Source organism: Lepeophtheirus salmonis, chromosome 8 (genome assembly GCF_016086655.4).
Source record: "Lepeophtheirus salmonis chromosome 8, UVic_Lsal_1.4, whole genome shotgun sequence".
NCBI classification, from domain to species: Eukaryota; Metazoa; Arthropoda; class Copepoda; order Siphonostomatoida; family Caligidae; genus Lepeophtheirus; species Lepeophtheirus salmonis.
The window spans coordinates 31066001-31086539 of record NC_052138.2 but is presented as its reverse complement, the minus strand read 5'-3'; the positions used below and the strand labels follow the sequence as shown (position 1 = coordinate 31086539).

General features: G+C 31.6%; 1 protein-coding gene and 1 long non-coding RNA gene across 2 annotated transcripts in view; one reads left to right on the top strand and one right to left on the bottom strand.

Annotated features, from left to right (window-relative positions):
* The window catches only part of LOC121123455 (uncharacterized), a 148422-nt gene that overhangs the window by 12133 nt on the left and 115750 nt on the right, over window positions 1-20539 (bottom strand). The gene's annotated exons all lie outside the window — the stretch shown is intronic.
* On the top strand, window positions 10421-16195 carry LOC121123598 (uncharacterized). Its single transcript, XM_071890525.1, has 8 exons — window positions 10421-10504; window positions 11711-11852; window positions 11911-12218; window positions 12292-12445; window positions 14231-14484; window positions 15317-15480; window positions 15549-15619; window positions 15671-16195. The coding sequence occupies exons 1-8, from the start codon at window positions 10472-10474 to the stop codon at window positions 15901-15903; spliced, it is 1359 nt and encodes a 452-aa protein (XP_071746626.1). The 5' UTR covers window positions 10421-10471; the 3' UTR covers window positions 15904-16195.

Below are 20539 nucleotides of genomic sequence, written 5' to 3'. Positions count from 1 at the left end.
GGAGGTTTGACGTCAAGGTGTCAAGGAAATTATAATGTTTATGTTATGAAAGTTATTTTTTTTCATTGAATAACACCCACGACATATCATACACATAATATTAATTTTAATCTGCCTGAACAATTTTAAAGAATCAACACAGCCTCGAATCTTCTAAATGTATCGGCTTTAATTGTACATCGTATACTATTTTTATTATTTATTACAAGTTATATTTTATGAAATATAGCTTTACATGTGCTAGTTTCGGGGTGTATAAACTGGAAACTTTTCCCAGGAATTGAGCAGACGTGTTGTTTTTATTTTATAAAATGATTCATTGTATGTAGTTTTTATGTACTTCAACTAACTTTAATGAATTTTGTTGTTTGTAATAATTATTTTATTTTTTGTATCATTGTCTTTATTAATTAATTTAATTGATACCATTGATGTTTGATTACAATAAATGACGATAATAATTTAAAATAATAATAATTTTGATTGGATGTTTAATATATGTATAAATACGCTGAACATAAGTTATATTTTTCAAGGCTCAAAGATGAGTATTTATACAATGGCCAATTACAGCCACACAGATCCAAGAAGAACCAAAACTTCTGCAGCAACGATATGGCTGACATCTGGTCTACCTCCATGTGGCCCTCTCCCAGTCCTGATTTCAACCCCCTTGACTGTGCTGTTTAAGACTTCTGCTGTACTTACCATCCAAAATTTGGATTCACTCCGAGCTCTTATCATGACAGCGTGGTATGCCATGGACACAAGAGCTGCCAATCTGTTTGCTGGTGTTTTGAGGCTGTTGTTGCTTGTGAAGGAGGACATATTGAACTAAAAATGTAGATAAATATAGTATTTAAACATATCACAAATTGGTTTTGAGTTGTTCTTTCGTGATTCCATAAAAATACGTTTTTCGTAATTTAGTCAAGTTTTTGTTCTCCACTCTGTACATATGCTGTATGTGACAGTTGACCCAACAACTTTTATTTTGTGATACAAACATGTAGCTTACTCTTTTTTGCCATGAGTTTTTGAGCAAAAAATACTAACTAAGGCCTAAAAACTCACATCTTTAAGCTAGGAATTTCAAATTTCAGGAAAGCTTCATATTTTTCTATAAAATATTTTTTTTATAAAAGTGTCATAGTTAAAACAAGCACACTCTATTTTATGGACTCCTAAGACACTGTCCCAAGGCACTCACATGCTAAAAATAAACTTAATCCATCCAGCTATTTGTAGACTATTGGCAACAGACAGACGTAAGCCTACAAACATAAATACGTCTTAGTTAAATATCACATTATGAAAGTAGTTAAAACTTTTTCTTGGTGGTTAAGGCTGTTCCGCCAGAGAGTTATCCCCCCTCCCCCGCCGCCAGAAAACTTGATATAATCCTATTTAAAAAAAATGAACATTCAATAAAAGAAACAAAAATGCCCAATGTATTTTTTGAAAAAAAGTCATCCAAAAATGTCTCGAAAAGAACATTCTTTTCTCTAGGCAGGACACTCATGGTAATGTGCCTATTTAAAAATGAATTTACAATAGGGTAGGAACGTTTTTTTCTTGCCTTGTTTCAACTAAACTCAGAATCTGAAAGTCATCTTGTGGCTATGAATGTCTTGTTAGTTTCTTTTTCATGTCCTATAGGGATTGCAAGATCAACCAACTTTATTGTTGGTAATGAGATTATGTCCGCATAAATTGACTAGTTGAATATAAGGACATCACACAAAAATATAAAACACCACTTTCTTTATCTTATTAGCCTTTGCTTAATGGCTTGGTTCATCCAAACATTAATTTTAATGATATCACCAATAGTATTTATACTCATTTCTTTAATATTTTCCCCAAATACAGTTCATCCCTTTTTATAAAGAAAAAACCAATATTTTTTGTTGTTGTTAATTTTGTAATTTCTACTTCTATGGGCCTTTTTTAGTGCATTGAACGTTAATTGATGAAACTTGAATGAACTGTTGAAGAGTTGAAAACAATTCCCTACTATTAATTAATGAAGATATATGCAAGAAATAATCTTGCATTTAGGGAGATTTGGCTTTCTCTTTTTGTGAGAAAGGTTGAGATTATTAATATATTATTATATAATGGAGATTAGTATGTTATCTTTATTATGGAACACTCTAGAGCAGGCATGTCCAATCCGTGTGAATTGCAGCCTGCTTAAATTTTAAGTGTGGTTCACAACTCATTCTCACTTCAAGTAGTATTTTGGAGCGAAATTGTCACAATATCATCAAAATGAATTGAACACGCAAAATCTGTAGAAACGTTGAAAAATATTTGACGACATCTCGTATTTTCTGAGACTTTAAACTCAGAGGCGTCTGCAGGGGGAGTGGCTGTATTCCTATTGGTCTGGGAAAAAATAATTTAAAGAGAAAACAGAAAAAAAACTCTAAAAAACTTAGCCACCCCGCCAAAAAAAAAAAAAAAAAAAAAAGATTAAATCGTATAGATGCCCCAAAACAGGGTTGTCCTATTGGCCTTTTTAAAGCAGTTTGGCCTTCAAAATTAAATTTGAAAGATATATGCATTTAATATGTTTGAATCTTCTTCTCGTACTGTGTGCTCATGGTGCCGACTAGGACAATGCTTTTCTTAGCAATCGGCAGATAATTATGTGTTGTATAATATTGCATAAAGGAAAATTCTAAGAATATTACTCTAAACATCTCGAAATTTGTATAATAGAAATAATTAAATAATAACGGTAGGCTCGGTATGTAGCAATATTTTTTATTCAATATCTCCCCTTCACAAACAATAACATACTCAACACGCCGGTGAACAGATTAACAGCTCTTTGCCGTGTCCATAGCGTATCACACTGTTATTATGACAGCTCAGAGGGAATCCAAATTTTTATGAGAGATGCAGTAGTCATTCTTCTACCAGACACCCCAAACTGCAAACTTCATATGGAGAGTAAGGTCAAAACTGAAGGAAGGCCAGAAGTCAGCAAATTGCTCCAGAAGTGTTGGTTCTTCTTGCTTGTATGGGCTTATAATTGAATTTTTGATATTATAGGTAGTCCGGATGGAGATCCCTGAATATTTTTTCTATACCATTCTGAGCAGCATCATCGGCACGGAGGAGATTGCACACACATTGCCTTTTTTGTTTCTCCCACATTTTCCCACTTGAAGACATGACACTTGAATAATTATTTTTCTTTCAGCTCTCATTTGTTTGCATAATTAAACTTCTCAATACTAAATAATTAGGATAAAATCGTAGTTAAATGCTATCTCAAGTTTTGAACCCCACTCTGTATATACGAGTAGAAGCTACATAAATTTGCTAGAACAATAAATAAAAAACCAAAATGACATTATACAAGGAAGATTAATAGACATTGGATTTTTAGATGGAAAAAATAATTGTTCCTTGTCTTTTTCTCTTAAGTAGATACTATGTATTTGATTTTAGAGTAACGATTTTTTATTTTATTTCATTTTATCTGTAAATGGTACAAGGATATAAATCTATTGGTATAAAAACGTTTAACTTTCTAGCTATTTAAGCAAGGGACATAAATAACTAAAAAAATATTTCCTTTAGAGATCTACAAAACCTTTTTCCAATTCATTTTTAAATAGGTATAGATGGTCAATGTTCATATATAGTCAAACCTGGTTTGACAGACAACTGTTTTAAGTGTGTTATATACAGTGTTCAAATTGAGAATGGTTACAAAATAGGAAACAAGGAAAGGGGTTATGAGCGCTAAGCGGTTACTTTTTCAGTTTACCTTGCCAGACCGCATAATAAAGGTCCAACTATACATATAAATATATTTATGTATACATTGCAATTTCTTCATCTTAAGATTCCCTTTTTAATTATGACTCAACCCATTACTATATTTAATATTGTTTGACGTTTTCATAGCATTTTGATTTATTAAAATCATATATTGATGAAAAACCTTGGGAATTCAAACTTGATAATGTGTCACAGAATCCTAATTAATGGGTGATATTCTGATTAAAAGTCCAAGATTACACAATTAATATATTGAAAATCTATTAGATATTCAATAGCTGCATTATCATCATTTGAAATAGTTTTTATATCAATTTTTTTTTTTGGGGGATAAATTTAAGAGGTTGTTTACGCTCAGTACAAAGGAAACAGTTGCAACCAGTGCTTTAATTTTTCTCTTAATGTTTATTCGTTTTTATTGTTTTATTAACAGTAGTTCTTAGGAATGCTCGGAGCTATTAGGCTTTGACGAACAGATAAACTGTGCTTTAATAATATAAATATACTTGATCAATATAGACGATAGCTCTCAAACAAATACTCAGTATTACTCTCCGTTTTACCCAATACTTAGATGCTTTCTCTTCAAGAACAAAAAAATTATGATAACAACTTTAGACAATAACAAAACACTGATCATGTTCCTATAACAACTAAGCTTGCGTGCTAAAAAATCCTTTGGATTTACAACCCAATATACCTATATTCAGAATTGAAAATTTGGTTAGGAAAAAAAGAGTGCGAGAAAAAGGCGGGAGCGAGATATATAGTACAAATGAATTAGAACCCTTTGTTAATATCACCTGCCTTTTATATGATTTTGGGTGCAGAAAATGAATTACTGCTATAAAGTGGAGAACTTTCTACATTAAAAATAACATTAGTGCAGGGAAAATATTATAATTGCATTTAAAACCATAAATATTAATTTTATTATGTATTTTTAAACAATTTAGACCCAAGACTGGAAATAATGCTTACTTCAGAGGGAGATGCTAACACAACGACGACGACCAATTGAGTAATGAACAAAAAAGAAGAAAGGGGATGCACAAACACCGTTTTTCCTTCTCTAAAGCCTAAACTTAGTTTTTTATTTACGCAAATCCCTTCTTTGACCATCAATTAATTCACGCTCGTTGCTGCATTGTTGTTAATGAGATCCAATAGTGACGCACTTGTAAGATATACTCAATAATGACTTTATGGCACACATTCTAACATCCAGACTAGCTTTTGCTTTATTAAAATAGATATTATTGCATTTTAAATCAATCATATTTTTTAGTCAGAACAGGTCCCAGAATAGTTTTTGAGATTGGATTTCTTAAATCTATAAAACTGATCTCTGACTTACAAAATATACATTATTTATGTCTGAATCTACTATAATAAATTGAAATTCAATAATTCAACATCACTAAAAGTCTTGTGATATATTCATCAAAAAATGTTATTTATTCTAATTTGTAGAATTTCTAACTTTAAATTTTTTTACTGTTACTGGGGACAGTAACACCATAGGACAGGTCGCATTCAAATTCAATCCATTAGCGACTTGTAGAGATATATACAATATGAAGCAATACAGTATATTATGCTTATAATATACTTATACTAAAGAGATAGATTAAATTTATTGAGTTAATTTAATAAAATATTGGGAATATATAAAATTTATTTAGAAAAGCGTTTAATAAATCTGTGAAAATTTTATGGCTTTTATTTTTTTATATCTTTTATAATATATATTTATTTATAAGTATGTTAATGCACATTATTTGCTCATCTTAATGCAAACCTTATCCCATTAACAGGAAAAATTGGGGTTCGAGTAAAAATGTTGAACTTCCGTCTGTTTAAATTTACAGTAGGTCTGTTTTCACTGCTAGATTTTAAATGATATCACAATAAAACATATCTGTAAGATACTAAGGGAAGAAATGTCCTTTTTTATGATTCTTTTCTCTTCCTTATAAATGTTTAATGAAGATGGTGCCATTATAGCTTAATTAAGTAAATTTTATTGATTTTCCCTTCATTTGGTAGATAAATAATTGTATGGAAGAGATACCTTCGTATACAACGTACGGCCATTGTTTAGCAACGAACTTTGAGCGCCTGCAACATACATTGTTTGCTGTTTTGTTGGCTAGACATAAGTGTTTGGTGTCTGTCAAAAAAAAAATGGCTAGAGTGTTCTTGTTGCGATCCACGCAGGACAAGACAACGTTGAGATTGCAAACTTCTGAAACCTAAACATATTCTTTTTTGTAACAGGAACAATCTGGAAGTGAGAGCAAGATTTTGCTCTATACCACGCTGCAAAACATTGAATTGGTTTGTAGATTTTTTTGATGTCCAGGAACCGGGAGAAATTTCGGAATCAACGAAAGGAAACTGTCATCAAAACTTACTCTTGCTTCCGAGTTAAACTTGATACCATTATTGACACCACTAGCAACTATATGGAATCATATTAATTTTTCTATTCAATTTTCATTTGGCATTGTTTTTTTTATTAAAATCGGATTATTAGTGTAGGAGAAAATCCATTTAAAAAAAAATGTGTTGGTTCTTAAATAAAGGTAACCAATATTTCTTCGCTTCAAGTTTCGATTGGAATTATTTTTCTTTTTCCAGAATCGAAATTTCAATTCTTGGTATTGTTTTTAAAACCATTCTTTGAACTTTTTTTAAATTACTGACATTATTATTTTAAAGAAGTTACAAAATATATATGCATATAAATAAAAATACTAGTTTAAAGTGAATTCTCTAAACCAAATATTGAAATAGCTTGCTTATATAATCTTACTTATCAATTCATTCTCTGCAAAACGTTTCCTCTAAAAAATCGACAATACTTTAATAAACAAAACAAAGCCACTGAATGGCTCAAAAATTCATAAAAAACAATGAGCAGAAGTTTTATTATATTTAAAATAAAAGGCTTAATAAACGACAATAATTATTCTGTAGATCTGGAATAACTTTTAAATTTGTTATAATTGTGTATTAATCGGCACAAGAATTTTAAGTTTTTATCTGAAAATCAGGGGTAGTTATGTATTTTGTGCCCAGTATAGTTCCACGAAGACTGATACGCCCTTGGAATGTTAATAGAGAAGGCAGAATATAGAACTGTAATCAGAAAAGTTCTGATTTCTTCCACTAATACCAACTTCTCTTCAATCGTGCTTTTATAGCATGATAAGACAAACTCCATACTCCATTTTTGGAAGAAAGTTTTATAAAGAGAATAAAAAGCATATTGTGAATAAATGTATTTCTAATCCGATTTGTTCCTTACTCTTGAATATTTGACCAGATGCAAAAAAAGGCTTCATTATAAGACGATTATTTAATCAGTATTTAACATTTTGTCCTTCATTTTATTCAATAACTAATCATATTATTATTATAAAGAGAAGCAGTATTTGTTTGTTCATTATTGTGAAAGAAACATTCTTAAGTTAGTTTTTTTATTTCATGGATGAATCAGCAATTATTTTAGTTTATTCTTTTTTTTAAAGTTCTATTTCTTATCAGTTATGAATTACACAGGGGAACAATTGAAAACAATAATTGAATTTATCCATGAGGGTTAATACAAAACTGATATCTGTTTTTTTCTCAGTCATCTGAATTCTGAAATAACGGGAATTATATATATATTCGGTACTATTATTGTTCAGAGTTATTTTTATCATCTAATCAATCCCTAAATTATAAGTAGGATTAATAAAACATATATAAAAGAGTTTTGTATGCTTAAAAAGGGTTTTTATTGATTCTGTATCTTATTCTGAACTCAGTATATTTCCATTTTTTGCCTGAAAAATGACATTCTTCAGTAGACCGTTATAAGTTATTCATGATACATAGTGATGAGGAATATCATACCTTATATTAACAATAAATATGCTAAATATATTTATCTATTTAAAAAATATTCATCTCCAAGGATTTTTTTTTTTTTTTTTTTAGTGATCCCATTTTTTTGGGGGGTGTAGTAGCATATAGCCAACATTATCATCATACTTTTTCCGATTTCAATGCCAATTTCATAACATCACGCCTCTGAAAAGGAAGATTGAGGAAATCGAAGAAGATACTTCTAACATGAATCGAATTCTGAGGAAAACTACCAGACCTTATAAGTGAGTAGAGTGAATTCTTTCCTTGGAAATGAGATACCAGGATCGAAACAATAAAGCGGTTCATTCACGATGAGTAGATAATTTTAATATTTCAAAATGGGATCCCTTAAAAATTCCCAATGGAACAAAAATTTTTGGAGATCCATATTTTTTAAATATATCTTTTTTTCATGAGATACGAAATCTAATTATGAAGTATGTATGCTTATAGATTACAGAGAGTAACAATACTAGTTTGTTAGAGTGTAATCCCTTGGTATTCAGAGAAGAATCGACGTTGGAAAAAATTCCTGACTATGTTGTTGCAAGATAAAATATGGAGTAACATTTGTGTTTATTTATTTCTTCTCATATATGCATGTACCTAATCTAATAAATCATTGATTTACAACTCTACGAGTCACTACTGATTAATTTAATGATAATAGATGTGAAAATTGTTAAAATACTCTTGAGAATACATTAAATAAAGGATATTTTAGTGATCTGCAAGATACTATGCTCTAATTAATGGTTTCTCCCAATTTTGAAAGTTCAAATGTAATAGCGAGCAAGGAACAAAATAGTTTTCATGGTGCGTGGACAAAAGGTCGACCGTCGAAACGTCAACCGATAGAGCGTCGACCGACAAAACGTCGAATGGACAAAAAACGTCGAATAGACTAAACATTGACCAGACAAAACGTCGACTGACAGAAGATCCACCGTAGAATATAAAATGAAGGGCTACTCCAAATGTTGTTGCGATATATCCAATTTAGGCATTTCCCACCTGAAACATAACCCAGAAGCACCCTTTATATATAACTACCAGCAATGGGCACTCCCAAGTCCCCTTATTTGGGGAGGTTTTCAGTAAACGCCGCGTCCCAAAATTGGACGAAACCCACTGCCACTATTTAAGCAACCACTAAGAGCCCCTCACAGCCAATATGTACCCCCCTAAATGTTTGAGCTGTTTTCGGGTACAGCCTGCCCCCAAAATGGGATGACACCCACCACCACTATTTAAATTTACCCCATCTCCATTTACGCCCGAAAGACCCCCGAAATTTGATACTTTTACGGGTTTCATCTCATTTTGAGGCTCGGCGGTACCCGAAATAACCCTAAATTTCTAGGTATAAATAGGGATTTGTGAGGTTACCTTACTGTTAGTTTATGTAGGGGTGGTGGGGTAAATATCTCGGGCTGGAAATGTCTGTAGTGAGATGTCGTAGAAACAGTTTTTCATATTTTGAAATGTAATATTTTCCAGTCGATGTTCTGTCGGTTGACATTCTATCGGTCGACGTTTTATCCCTTCGACGTTTTGTCTATCGACTTTTTGACCTAATACAATTTTTCATAGTGATGAAAAACGTGTGTATTTCGGGCTTATTAAAAAATAAACCGAAAATGAACATGGGCACCCAGATAATTTAAAGAATGTTTTGGAGGAGAACATCTTAGCTGTCATGATGTTTCATTAGATCAGGTATGACAAGGAAGGCAGTGGGGGAGGGGAAGAAATACACAAAAACATTGGGAAGAATTACTTGGATATCGATCCTCAATTCTACTCTCAGTCCAACAAGGACTTAAAATTATAACTCCGCAACCAATCCACAGGGTTAATCTATGTCTTTTATGAGGACACACGAATTATAATTGAATGTAATAGAAAATAAATTTCACTAATCAAGACTTAAATAATAAGGACAACAGCTTAGGAAAGGAAAATTCTTTGTCAAAAGATAAGTCGTCTATCAAAGTTGGCAAAATTTACTTTTTTTTAAATTTTCTTTTTAAAAATCCGCAAAATTTTGGAGTTTCTTCAAAAAATTAAAAGAATAAATAAAAACCCCATCTCAAGTTAGGAGATCCTAGACTTTGAAGGTTCCTTCCCTGGATATAGGTATGGTTAAGGGTCTGTAAGAGTATTTCAGCATCCTCCCTGACTTTTTGGGAAAAAATAAAACAAAAACTGGGTCATAGTTTAAAATTAATTGTTTTCTCTTGCAAAAACTTTAAGTAGAAATGAATATTACTTTGTGATTTATTATTATACGTGAAATGTGTACCTAGGTATATTTACTTTATTTAAAATGGGTAGAAAATTACAGAAAGGAAAATTATTTTCTGCCAAATAATGATTAATGAACTGAATATATATTTTCCACCTTTTTTTCAGATGTATGTCTAATGTATTTTAAAGTATGGTTGCTTGAGCTATTTCTTAATATCCATAGGTACTTGCTTCTATCCATGTATATTTTCTAAGTTATATAATTATTAAATATATCAAATAAAAATGGAAACGTTTCAAATGAAAATTTCCTCCCGAAAAGGTATATTTTTTTATCATACATAGTTATTGTGTAATTCGTTAGTTGTCCTATCAACGTAATATTGAAGGTTCTGTGTCTATGACAACTTTATTCATAATAAAATAATACGAATAAAAACTCAAATAAGTAGAAGCTTGCAAACAATACGCAGAAGAAAGTCCTTTGGAACTGTGTATCATGTCCACATCAAGTCCGTCTCTTTCAAGACAGGTAAATATCGTACATTGGACAGAGTCGTCTAAAATTAGAGTTCCTTTTACGTAAACTACTTTTTACTACTTAAGAGTATTGTGTGCTAAGATTTCAGAGCATTTTCTGGAGTGCCCTTCCTGCTGGAATCAGCGTGGGACCTTAGTTTACACTGCAAATGTGGCGCAAGAAGGGTATAAACACCGTTTTGAGCACTTTTGGAGAACTGCTCTTATTCCCCTTAACTTTGCAATGTAAAATGTAGTCATCTAATACTAGAAACCTGTAAGCAAAATACTTGTCAAAGACGCGTTGAATTTTTCCTTTTGACTGCTGCCATCAGATAGTCCTTCAACTGAGCCTGGAAAATGCATTGGGTCCCTGCTTTACTATATTCTTATAATATTACAAACTTTAAACTTTGGCTCAAGCACGCTTGCTAAAAATGCAGTTGAGAAATGAGAAATTATAACAATGACATACTAATATTTGTCCTATTTTTACGGAAAATGAAAAGTATTGACTAGATTTTTATAATCAAAGAATACATATATATAAGAAATCAAGCCCTTGTAATTTTTATCTCCCCCTAATTTTGGAATTTGTAATCTGAAGAATGGATTTTCTTTTAGTTAGTCTTTCTTTATTATTTAATTTGTTATATTATTTTTATAATTTGAGCTCTGAATTTCCTTTCCTAAATAGAGATTCAGTTATATTCAAAACCTGACTGAACATTCGTGAGTGCTCATTTAAGACAGAGAGTAACCTTGAGGATTTGTTTCAGAGTTATAATTGTAAGCCCTTGCCGGACTTGGAGTAGAATTAAGGATCGATATCGGAGTATTAATTGTCAATGTCCTTGTTTATTTCGTTCTCCTTTCCTCCCTTGTGACAGCTGAATGTAACTCATCTCCTCCAAAAACAAAAACCTTCATCAAATTGTCACGGTTACCATGTTGATTTTCAATTTCTTTTTTAACCATGGACATTATACACACCATTTGCATTACTAATTATATGAGTATAGTTAAGTTGGAACACTATGCAGCTTCAAAACTTAGCAAGGTCTATCTGATGGCAGCAGCTAAGGCAACAATTCCATGGTCATAGCTTTGAGCAGTCACATAATTGTGTGTAATTTAATTTGTTTGATGGGATTCTAATTTTTGACAACCCTGTATATATTGAAGAGCATCTAATTTGAAAAAAATATATGTCATATAGAATCGTAGAAAGTCTTCTATTGTTGATCCAGTAGAAATGGATCAACCACCCCTGATGGAAAAAACATGGGGAAATGCCATTTTAAAGGCTGTTCTTTCTTTTATTGGCCTCTTCGTTCTACTCTCTCTATATATCGGACTAGGTACTCTCATTTACAAACTAGTCTTTCCTTAATCCAAGGATTTCACTCCTCTCTCCAGGAGCATATTTATTTGTATGGATTGAGGGCCCTTTGGAGGAGGAACGATATCAGGATATGATGAAAAAAGGCCAAGAAGTCGATTTAAATATAGATTTCATTTCCCAGTATCTAACCCGATTGAACTATGATTTGAAAGACTCAAACTTCAACTGCTATGATAGAATAATGGCCTCCCCTTACAGGGGACCAAGGACGCAGTTTGCAAACTCAAAATGTTTACGTTTTACAGTAGAAGAGATGATGATCAATGGAACAGACCCTTTTTGCCAATGTCTTTATAACTACAAAAAAACATTTGAAATAAGTGTAAGTACTCTGGAAATTGACTAAAAAATAAAAGGATACATTCAGATATATTTCTTTTTTGAGCACAAAATAGGCCTCCAGAATGATCAAACAGTTTACATGGCTAATTGTTAAAGCAATCAATGAACATGACTACGCCATTGATATCAACAATACTTATATATGGAATTGGGACTGGACTTATCCCAATTCCTTACTCTTCACCATGACGACTCTAACTTTGATTGGTAACGTGTGAAAAATATATAAAAATTGTAAAAATCTTTGCCAGTGTGCTTTAAAAATGGAGCACGGAAAATTGCCCTGGAAATAATTAAGGGTGTAAAATTGCCATTGAGTAATTTATAAATGAGAAAATTGTTATTTGGGAAAATTGCCACTGTAAAAATAGCTATTCGGAAGATTTCCAGTCATTATTATGCAAAACCAGAATATATTTTGCCCAAAATTGGTTTTGCGTAATAGTGGATCACCAAGCACGCTAAATACCACCATTGCAACTTTAAAAATCATTTTGACGCCCTCCAAATACTTTAAAATGAACCCCGGGCCTATAAATTGATTAAAGATACGTCAAAGACCATGAAGGTTAGAAAACTACCACAGGCACCTCGCAAAGCATTTATCCCCCCAAAATACTTTAAAATGAACCCTGGCCCTAGTTTTTTATCTGCTTTGTGTCTTTTCAGGAACTTTACTCAACCCATGGACATTCATTTAATGGAAAGGGGCTCATTTCTTTTTAAAATGGAGGTAGTGATTTTAAACTGACTTGGTGGCCTGGCCTGGCCTGGCACAAAACATGTGTTGACCCGAGGTATTCTGATTTTGTTAGTAAATTACTGGAAATTTTTCCATTGACAATTTTCTCCTGGTCAATTTTTTTAGTATACACATCTTTTCAGCTGTTGTAGTTATCATAAAAATCAATTAGGCCCTGTCCTACGACTGACAAACTTTATTAGGACCAGACTGATAAGACTTCCGTCTTTTTAACTTTTTTTAGACCAATCCAACTCTACAATTGACACATCCCCGAGAATGAGGCGAGGGAGAAGGGGTCTGAACAATGTTTTTGTATATATGCCTACTTGATTGGATTAGTCCAAATTATATGTAATAATATGCTTACATAGATTTGATAACCATACATGTTTTTTTTTTGGCAATAAGCACTTTAGACATTTATTTGATAATCTAATCTAAAAAAATACTCATTCACATCTCTTTTGTTCCCTTTTTTATTCAAGCATAGTCCATTACATTAATAAATTAAAAAATGTACTAAGTTAAATAATATGTTATTTCTTATTTATATGGATAAACTTCGTCCGTCAATATAAAAACAACCTTAAACAAAAATCAAGAAAATTAGTAAATCCCAATTTTTTTTTTTTATTTCCTCCTAATATTTGTGTCATTTATAGACTGACTATTCAAATTTGTGGGATGAGTTAAGATACTCAATAATAATTTTATCTATAAATAAGAATCTACTGTCAATGTATCTTTCTTTTAAGGGCAATTTGCGACACATCCCAAGGGTTAATAAGAATGGTTTATTTATATAAATTGACGACAATTCTACAAAGAATAAATTTTATAGAAAAATAATTTTTGCTTGCATATGTTTTGACGGGAAAAATCACTTTCTTTCCTTTGTTGTTCGAAAATAAGCCATTACATTAATAAATAAATATGTAATAATATTTTGTTGCTCATATTGAATTAAAGTTATTAATCAATATTTATGGATTCCTAATATCTATTTGGGTTGTTAGATAAGAGATCTTAGAAGTGATGGTCAAATTAATATCTTAACTTCTTTCCATAAAAAAAAAAAGAAGGGAACTCTACTAAAAAAACGGTAGGCCATTAAATTTTTTCGAAAGGAAAAGAAAAGCCATTATTTTACATGTTTGAATAGTTTTATGTTGCTTACATCTACTGTTTGGGTGTTATTACATTTCATTCTATTTATTAATATTCTGTTCTTTTATTTATGAATGTAGGCTATGGACACATTGCTCCCTCTACTGAAATGAGTCAAATGACCCTCATGATCTATGTGGTTCTTGGTCTCCCCATCATGATGTTGTTTTTAGGCAACATTGGAGGATCACTAGCAGAGGTGACTAAATTCATTTATAGTCGTTGTTGCTGCCGTTGGTGTCGTGTGAGGCGGAAAGTAGAGGAAGAAGAGGAGCCACTTGTGTCATTGAGGAAGGATGTGTATGGGATGGAGGATTATATGCCGAGTAATGAGGTCAGTTAGGGAGTGGGATGTAGGGGATTTAGACTCCCCCCTCTAAATTTTTAAATGATTAGATTCTTTAATTTTTTTCCTAAAAATTTAATATTTTGTGAATGGCTATGGATTTTGAAATAATTAATATATATAATATAATTTATGATTTTTTTTTTGTGAGCGGCTGTGGATTAATGGAATTTCGTTCAAAAAAAAAAAAAATTGGATTCTTTTATGAAAATAATTTACTGGTAGCAAGAGTAGAACCGTTTACATTTAAAATAACATTATTCCCGGAAATATATTAAATGTATTGAAAACTATTTACACCAAAGATAGGCAAGAATGCTTAGGTCAGAGGAAGATGTTAACTCTTGAAGACCTATTAAATAATGTTAAAAAAAATAAAAGAACGGAAGCAACAGCCGTTTTTCCCATTTTAATTTTAGAGATAGTTTTTTCATTACAAACTACTCAACTCTAATTATATGATGATATTCAAACATAACAAAAAAGTTATTGCGTAGTTATTTGGTCAAATATTGATCACGTGATCTTCGTTTCAAAACTTGGTTAATAGCTTTTTTATCAAAGAAAAACACATTCTTATTCCAAGCTCTCCTTTTTCGAACAACTAAAAAATATTTTTGAGAGTAGAATGCTCTGGAATGAAAGAGAGTATTGAACTAAAATAATTCTACAATGCATATCTTAAGAAAGCAAACTATTAAAAAATAACTTTTAGTTTGTAAAAAAAAGAATGCACTTTCAATGTATAGAGTATTCCTTTTTGCAGGTTTTTTGCAATCATCTTCCACATAATTTTACTCCATACTTCATTTATTCACAGGTTTTGGTTCCTATTGTCATAACTTTGTTGCTGATGTCCCTCTATATTGTGGCTGGAGCGGCTGTTTATTCCTCTTGGGAAGGTTGGTCCCTAATGGATGCCTCCTATTTTTCCTTCATTACATTAACCACCATTGGATTCGGGGACTTTGTTCCTGGTAAAAGGTGAGTAGAATCCTCATGGTATACTGCCTTTTATCCATAGATCATCTCCCTTTACTCCTCCTTCATAGCTTTTTATCTGAAGACAGTGATTTATTCAAAATATTTCGAATTCTATTTACGTCGTTATATTGTCTAATTGGTAAGTTTGAAGAAAATATCCTAATTTCTGTGACTCAGGACTAACTTACAGGCCTGGCTCTCATATCCACTGGTCTCAGTCTCATGCAAGAGCATATTGTAAATAAAACACAATGGGCAGCATCAAAACTAGGTCTTAGAGATGACGAAGAAGGATTGGGTAATGAGGATAAAATTATCATATCCTTGTCTGTTGGCGCCAAAGAAACGCCTGGATTTGACTCCAGAAACGAGAAGAAAAAGAAATCGTACTTTGACTTTGATGACGTTATCACGAACCCTTAATTGATGATTATGAGTAAATACTCAACTAGCAATTTATGATCATATTACCGTCAAATAAACGATAATGCTTCTAGAATGTTCATACATTTAGTCTAAAAAGATCTGTTGGCATGATAAGAATCCTTGCATATTGCAAAAGACTTTATTGTAGCCTATTAACATATAATTTTTTTATCCATGCACATTAAACAGTACATTTTTAGTTGACAGTGTTATGATAGTTAAGAATATTTACCCTAATAGTAAGTACATTTTACGATAATTTATTTCAAAAAATAAAAAATCAATCCCATTATTTGTATTCATTTAATTTTTAAAATTGTCATATGAATTTTGAATCATATTGATTATGATTAGAAGAAAGATACACTTAGTCATGGAGTTGTGGCTATCGACGTCATTTTTCCCCCTTTCTTCCCCCCCCCCACCTCTCAAGGCTTGAGAGATGCAAAAAAGTCCTCAATTACTTCAAGAGTCATCCGTCGACTACAAAGATCTTCTCAGACAAGAAGATCTTTGCAGTCGACCAGGCTTTGACCCGTGTAACGATAGATTTATAGTAGCATCACCTGAAGAAGTCCAGGGAACCCTCAAGACAAAACATCCGGACTAAAAAAGGTGCTTGAGAGTCGTGACCTCTGATGCGAAGAAAATTGATCACTTCTTCATCAATCCCATTGAGAAAATCGGTCCAACTAAAAATCTTGCCTTGGCTGAAGGCTAACTATCCTAAGAACAACTATGTGTGGACAAAAGACGGTGCCTTTAACCATACGGCCTTGAAGACATAAAACTTGTGCAATGATCACTTTTCTTACTTCTGGGACAAGAATTTCTGGCCCTCTTCTAGTCCTGATCACAATCCCCTCGATTTCAATGTGTGGAGTATCTTAGAAAACAAGTTTGGAAAGACATCACACAGAAATAGAGGCTAGAAGCGGCCATATTGAATCATTCTTGCCAAGATTGATTGCTAAAAGTTTTCTCAATCAATTTTTTATTATATTTTTGTAATAAAGAGTAATTAATGTTTTGGTTTTGCTTCTTGATCGTGGTAAATTTCCCTGTCGCAGTTTATGATGTAAATCGTGTGAAATTTTTAGCTGTCCCGTTTCTTTTTAAATTGGTGATCCAAAGAATGAATTTTCTTTTCTTCAGTTGTTGTCATTATTATTTAATTCCTATGCAGTAAATTTCCTTTTCTAAATATATTCATCTATGTTCAATACCTGATTCAACATATGTATTGTGTTCTTAAAATACGGGAGTTTCCTTGAAGATGTGCTGCAGAGTTATAATCGTAAGTCATTGTTAGACTTAGAGTGGAATTGAGGATCGATATAAAAGTACTTCTTGCTAATCTCCTTGCTTATTTCATTCTATCCCTCCTCCCTTGTCAAAACTGATAGTAGCTGATTTAATACAACGCCATGACAGCTAAAACATTCTTCGAATGGTCTGTGTTACTGTGTTAATTTTTGGTTTCTTTTGGGGTTTATCATCCCAAAATACACACAATTTTCATCACTATACATCCCACATTTATAATATTTTATTTCAAAAATAGGTAGTGATCACCCAAATGTATATACAATTAATTATTTGTAATAAAATATATAGGCCTATTTCTAAGAATCAAAACTCCTCCCATTCTATTCCTTCTTCCTTTCCCTCCAAGAAAAATATAAATCTTTCTCAATATTTAATAAAGTATATATGTATAGTAAATATTAAACATACCAATATAATATGATGTAATATAAAGATACGATATACAAACAAATATAAATAACTACAGAATAAGAAAAATATGACTTATGAGAAAATATATGCAGTATTTGTAGGTAGGATACAATACTACTAACTTTAAGAAAACCAATGAACCTTAGTATAGGAGGTACCTACTAGAGTTGCTCATTTCTCGGGAAATGTCCTTTTGAACGGGATCCCGGGAAATACATTTTTCAAATTATAATATCTCTGTAAATATATTCTCATTTCTCCTTTATATAATTAGTCCTAGTATTTAGTGATGAAATCGTGAGTATTTTGGTCGGGTTAAAAAAAAAACACCAAAAATCAACATGGTGTCCCTGATAATTTGAAGAATGTTTTAGAAGAGAGCCGCTAAGCTGTCATGACGTTTCATTAGGTTATCTGTAAGCAGCTGCGATGATGGAGGAAGGGAAGGAGGAAATATATTGGGAAGAAATACTCCAATGTTGACCAGTTATAAGAATTATTTTTCTACAATAAATCCTGAAGGGAACTCTCCGTCTTTTATGTACACACACGAACTTTTTATCAGGTTTTCAATATTACTGAATATATGTAGTATAAAGGGAGATTCACAGCTCATAATTTAAATAACAATGACAGCAGGTAAGGAAAATAAAAATATTTTTTCAAATTACCGATTTAAAAAAAATGGACAAGCCAAAAAGTACACACGATTTACATTACTAATAATATTACACTTGTAAAGAATAAAAAAGAGGAAAAATAAAAAAAGAGCTCACGGGTTCCACTTTTTTAATTCCGTAACTCAATCCAATCTCTAAAATAGTTTAAATAGTAAGTGATGAAGCTCGTTTTGATGGAACTGGGGGTTGTAGATAATTAAATAAAGTTATATTGTGAAAGATTTAAATGCAGGTTCTCCCATGAGAAGAAATATTTCTCAGGGTTTTCCGCTTGGAGTAAAACCTGAGAATTCTTGGGATCCCATGTGAGAAATCTGCGTAGATAACAGCTTATAAATATATTTATTAGTCTTGTACGATAAAAATATATTAATACTGGTAGAAAGTTGGGTATCGGTATTTGAGTAAACTTCAATGCTTTTTCGACTAATAATATTTAAAAATATGTCATTAAGGCCAATTCACATGTATCTAAAAGTCTGCCCGCAAAGTTTTGTCTGAGGTCGGGCAAGACAGAAGTATAAGAACTTGTTTATATAAAGGTCCTTTTGTTCCGGGTGTGACGTTAAAAAATTGGGGGGTTATGTCATTTAGGGACTTTTAGAGTAGTGACGTTACTCTTACCAAATTCTTTACAAATTTATTATGCGAAGTACTGTTTGAAATGTGTCACTATCCCAGTACATGTATCTTACTGATATATCGAACAACATTAAATTGTATGTACATCAAACAATATCTTCTACTATGGGAGTTGTATACTTAAGACCAGAGCATTTGTCCCGCTCAAGAAATCCTGAACGTGCTTCCACTCATTTATTAATTTTGTGAGCGCTCTCCTCCTTGTTTTATAAACAATGAGCCCTGCTCAATTAAAAATGAGCAGCGCTCATTTTTGCACTCGTATAGTTGTATTTGAATTTGAAAACTCTATATGATTGCAATTGAGTTCAATATATTAGAAGTTCAATTGTGCCGTAGGATTTGTGACAACCATACATTATTTGGAAGAGCTTATAAATAAATTAATAATGTTTACCTATTGTATTCCTAGAAACTGAGTGGTATTAGTGTTTATTTCCTTACTTGTAAGGCTGCTTGTAGCTAAGCTAATAGGACGTCATGGACGGTTTTCTACAAAGTATTATTCAAATTACCAGAGTTATCAGTTATTTTTCGGTTTCCCTTTTTAAAAAAAAAATATAAATCAACGTTTATTCGTAATCCACTAGAAAAAATTATGATATTAAATAGTTAAGGGTGAAATGGAGCTTATAATTTATAAATAACTAGTAAAGGGTTACCCAGTCTTGCTCTGCCCAAGACGGGAGCAGTAATTTTTTTATCGTACTTACAAAAACATAGAAATTATAAAGAATAATGTCGTCGAAAAAATTACCGCGATAAGATGTTAAGGAAATTGAAAATGTAACATTGTAATTATAATTTAAATATTTATGTAACAAATAATTTGTTTTGTGGCATTTCTTCTTAAAAATTGTCGTTTGCAGAAAAAAAGAGAATTTAACAAAAAAAAGTGAAAAATTATTTAGAAAATGACACATATTACAATTAAAAATCAATTTTGATGTGTTAAATTTATTTTCAAACGAATCTCCAGTCAAACTTCTACAAAATTTATTAATCTTAAAGTCTAATTATTCAATAGGAATTCCATATTTTTTGCACGTGAAAATGATCGAAATTGCAATTTTCACCGATTAATTTTTTTATTTTGAAAAAACTTAGAAAATGTCCTTATTTGTTTCGTTGGTTTTGACACACTTTTGGACTTATAACTCAACCCCTATCTGGTTTCCTTGAGCTTCAATTTTGTTTTTGTCTTTTGGATATAGAATAAGCCCCCCTTTCCCCATTCGGCACCCCTATCTTATCTTGACCAAGTTCAAAAGAGGCATCCATGCAAAATTTCAGCCTCCTAAGTCAAACGGTGTGGACAACCATAAAGGACAAACACACACATAAATTCTATTTAAAAAATACTTATATACAGATATCCTGTATATTTAAGTGAAGTTGTGTTACATAAATTATTATCTTCTTCATAATTTATTTCAAATATTACTACAGATTAATTTTAATTAACTAATGTTCAATAATAAAACAATTTTTATTTTTGGAAATGAATTATTACAGATAATTTTTAATTGTTCGTGAACAACAAGTGTAACAAATTGTTTTCGGTTTTCTAA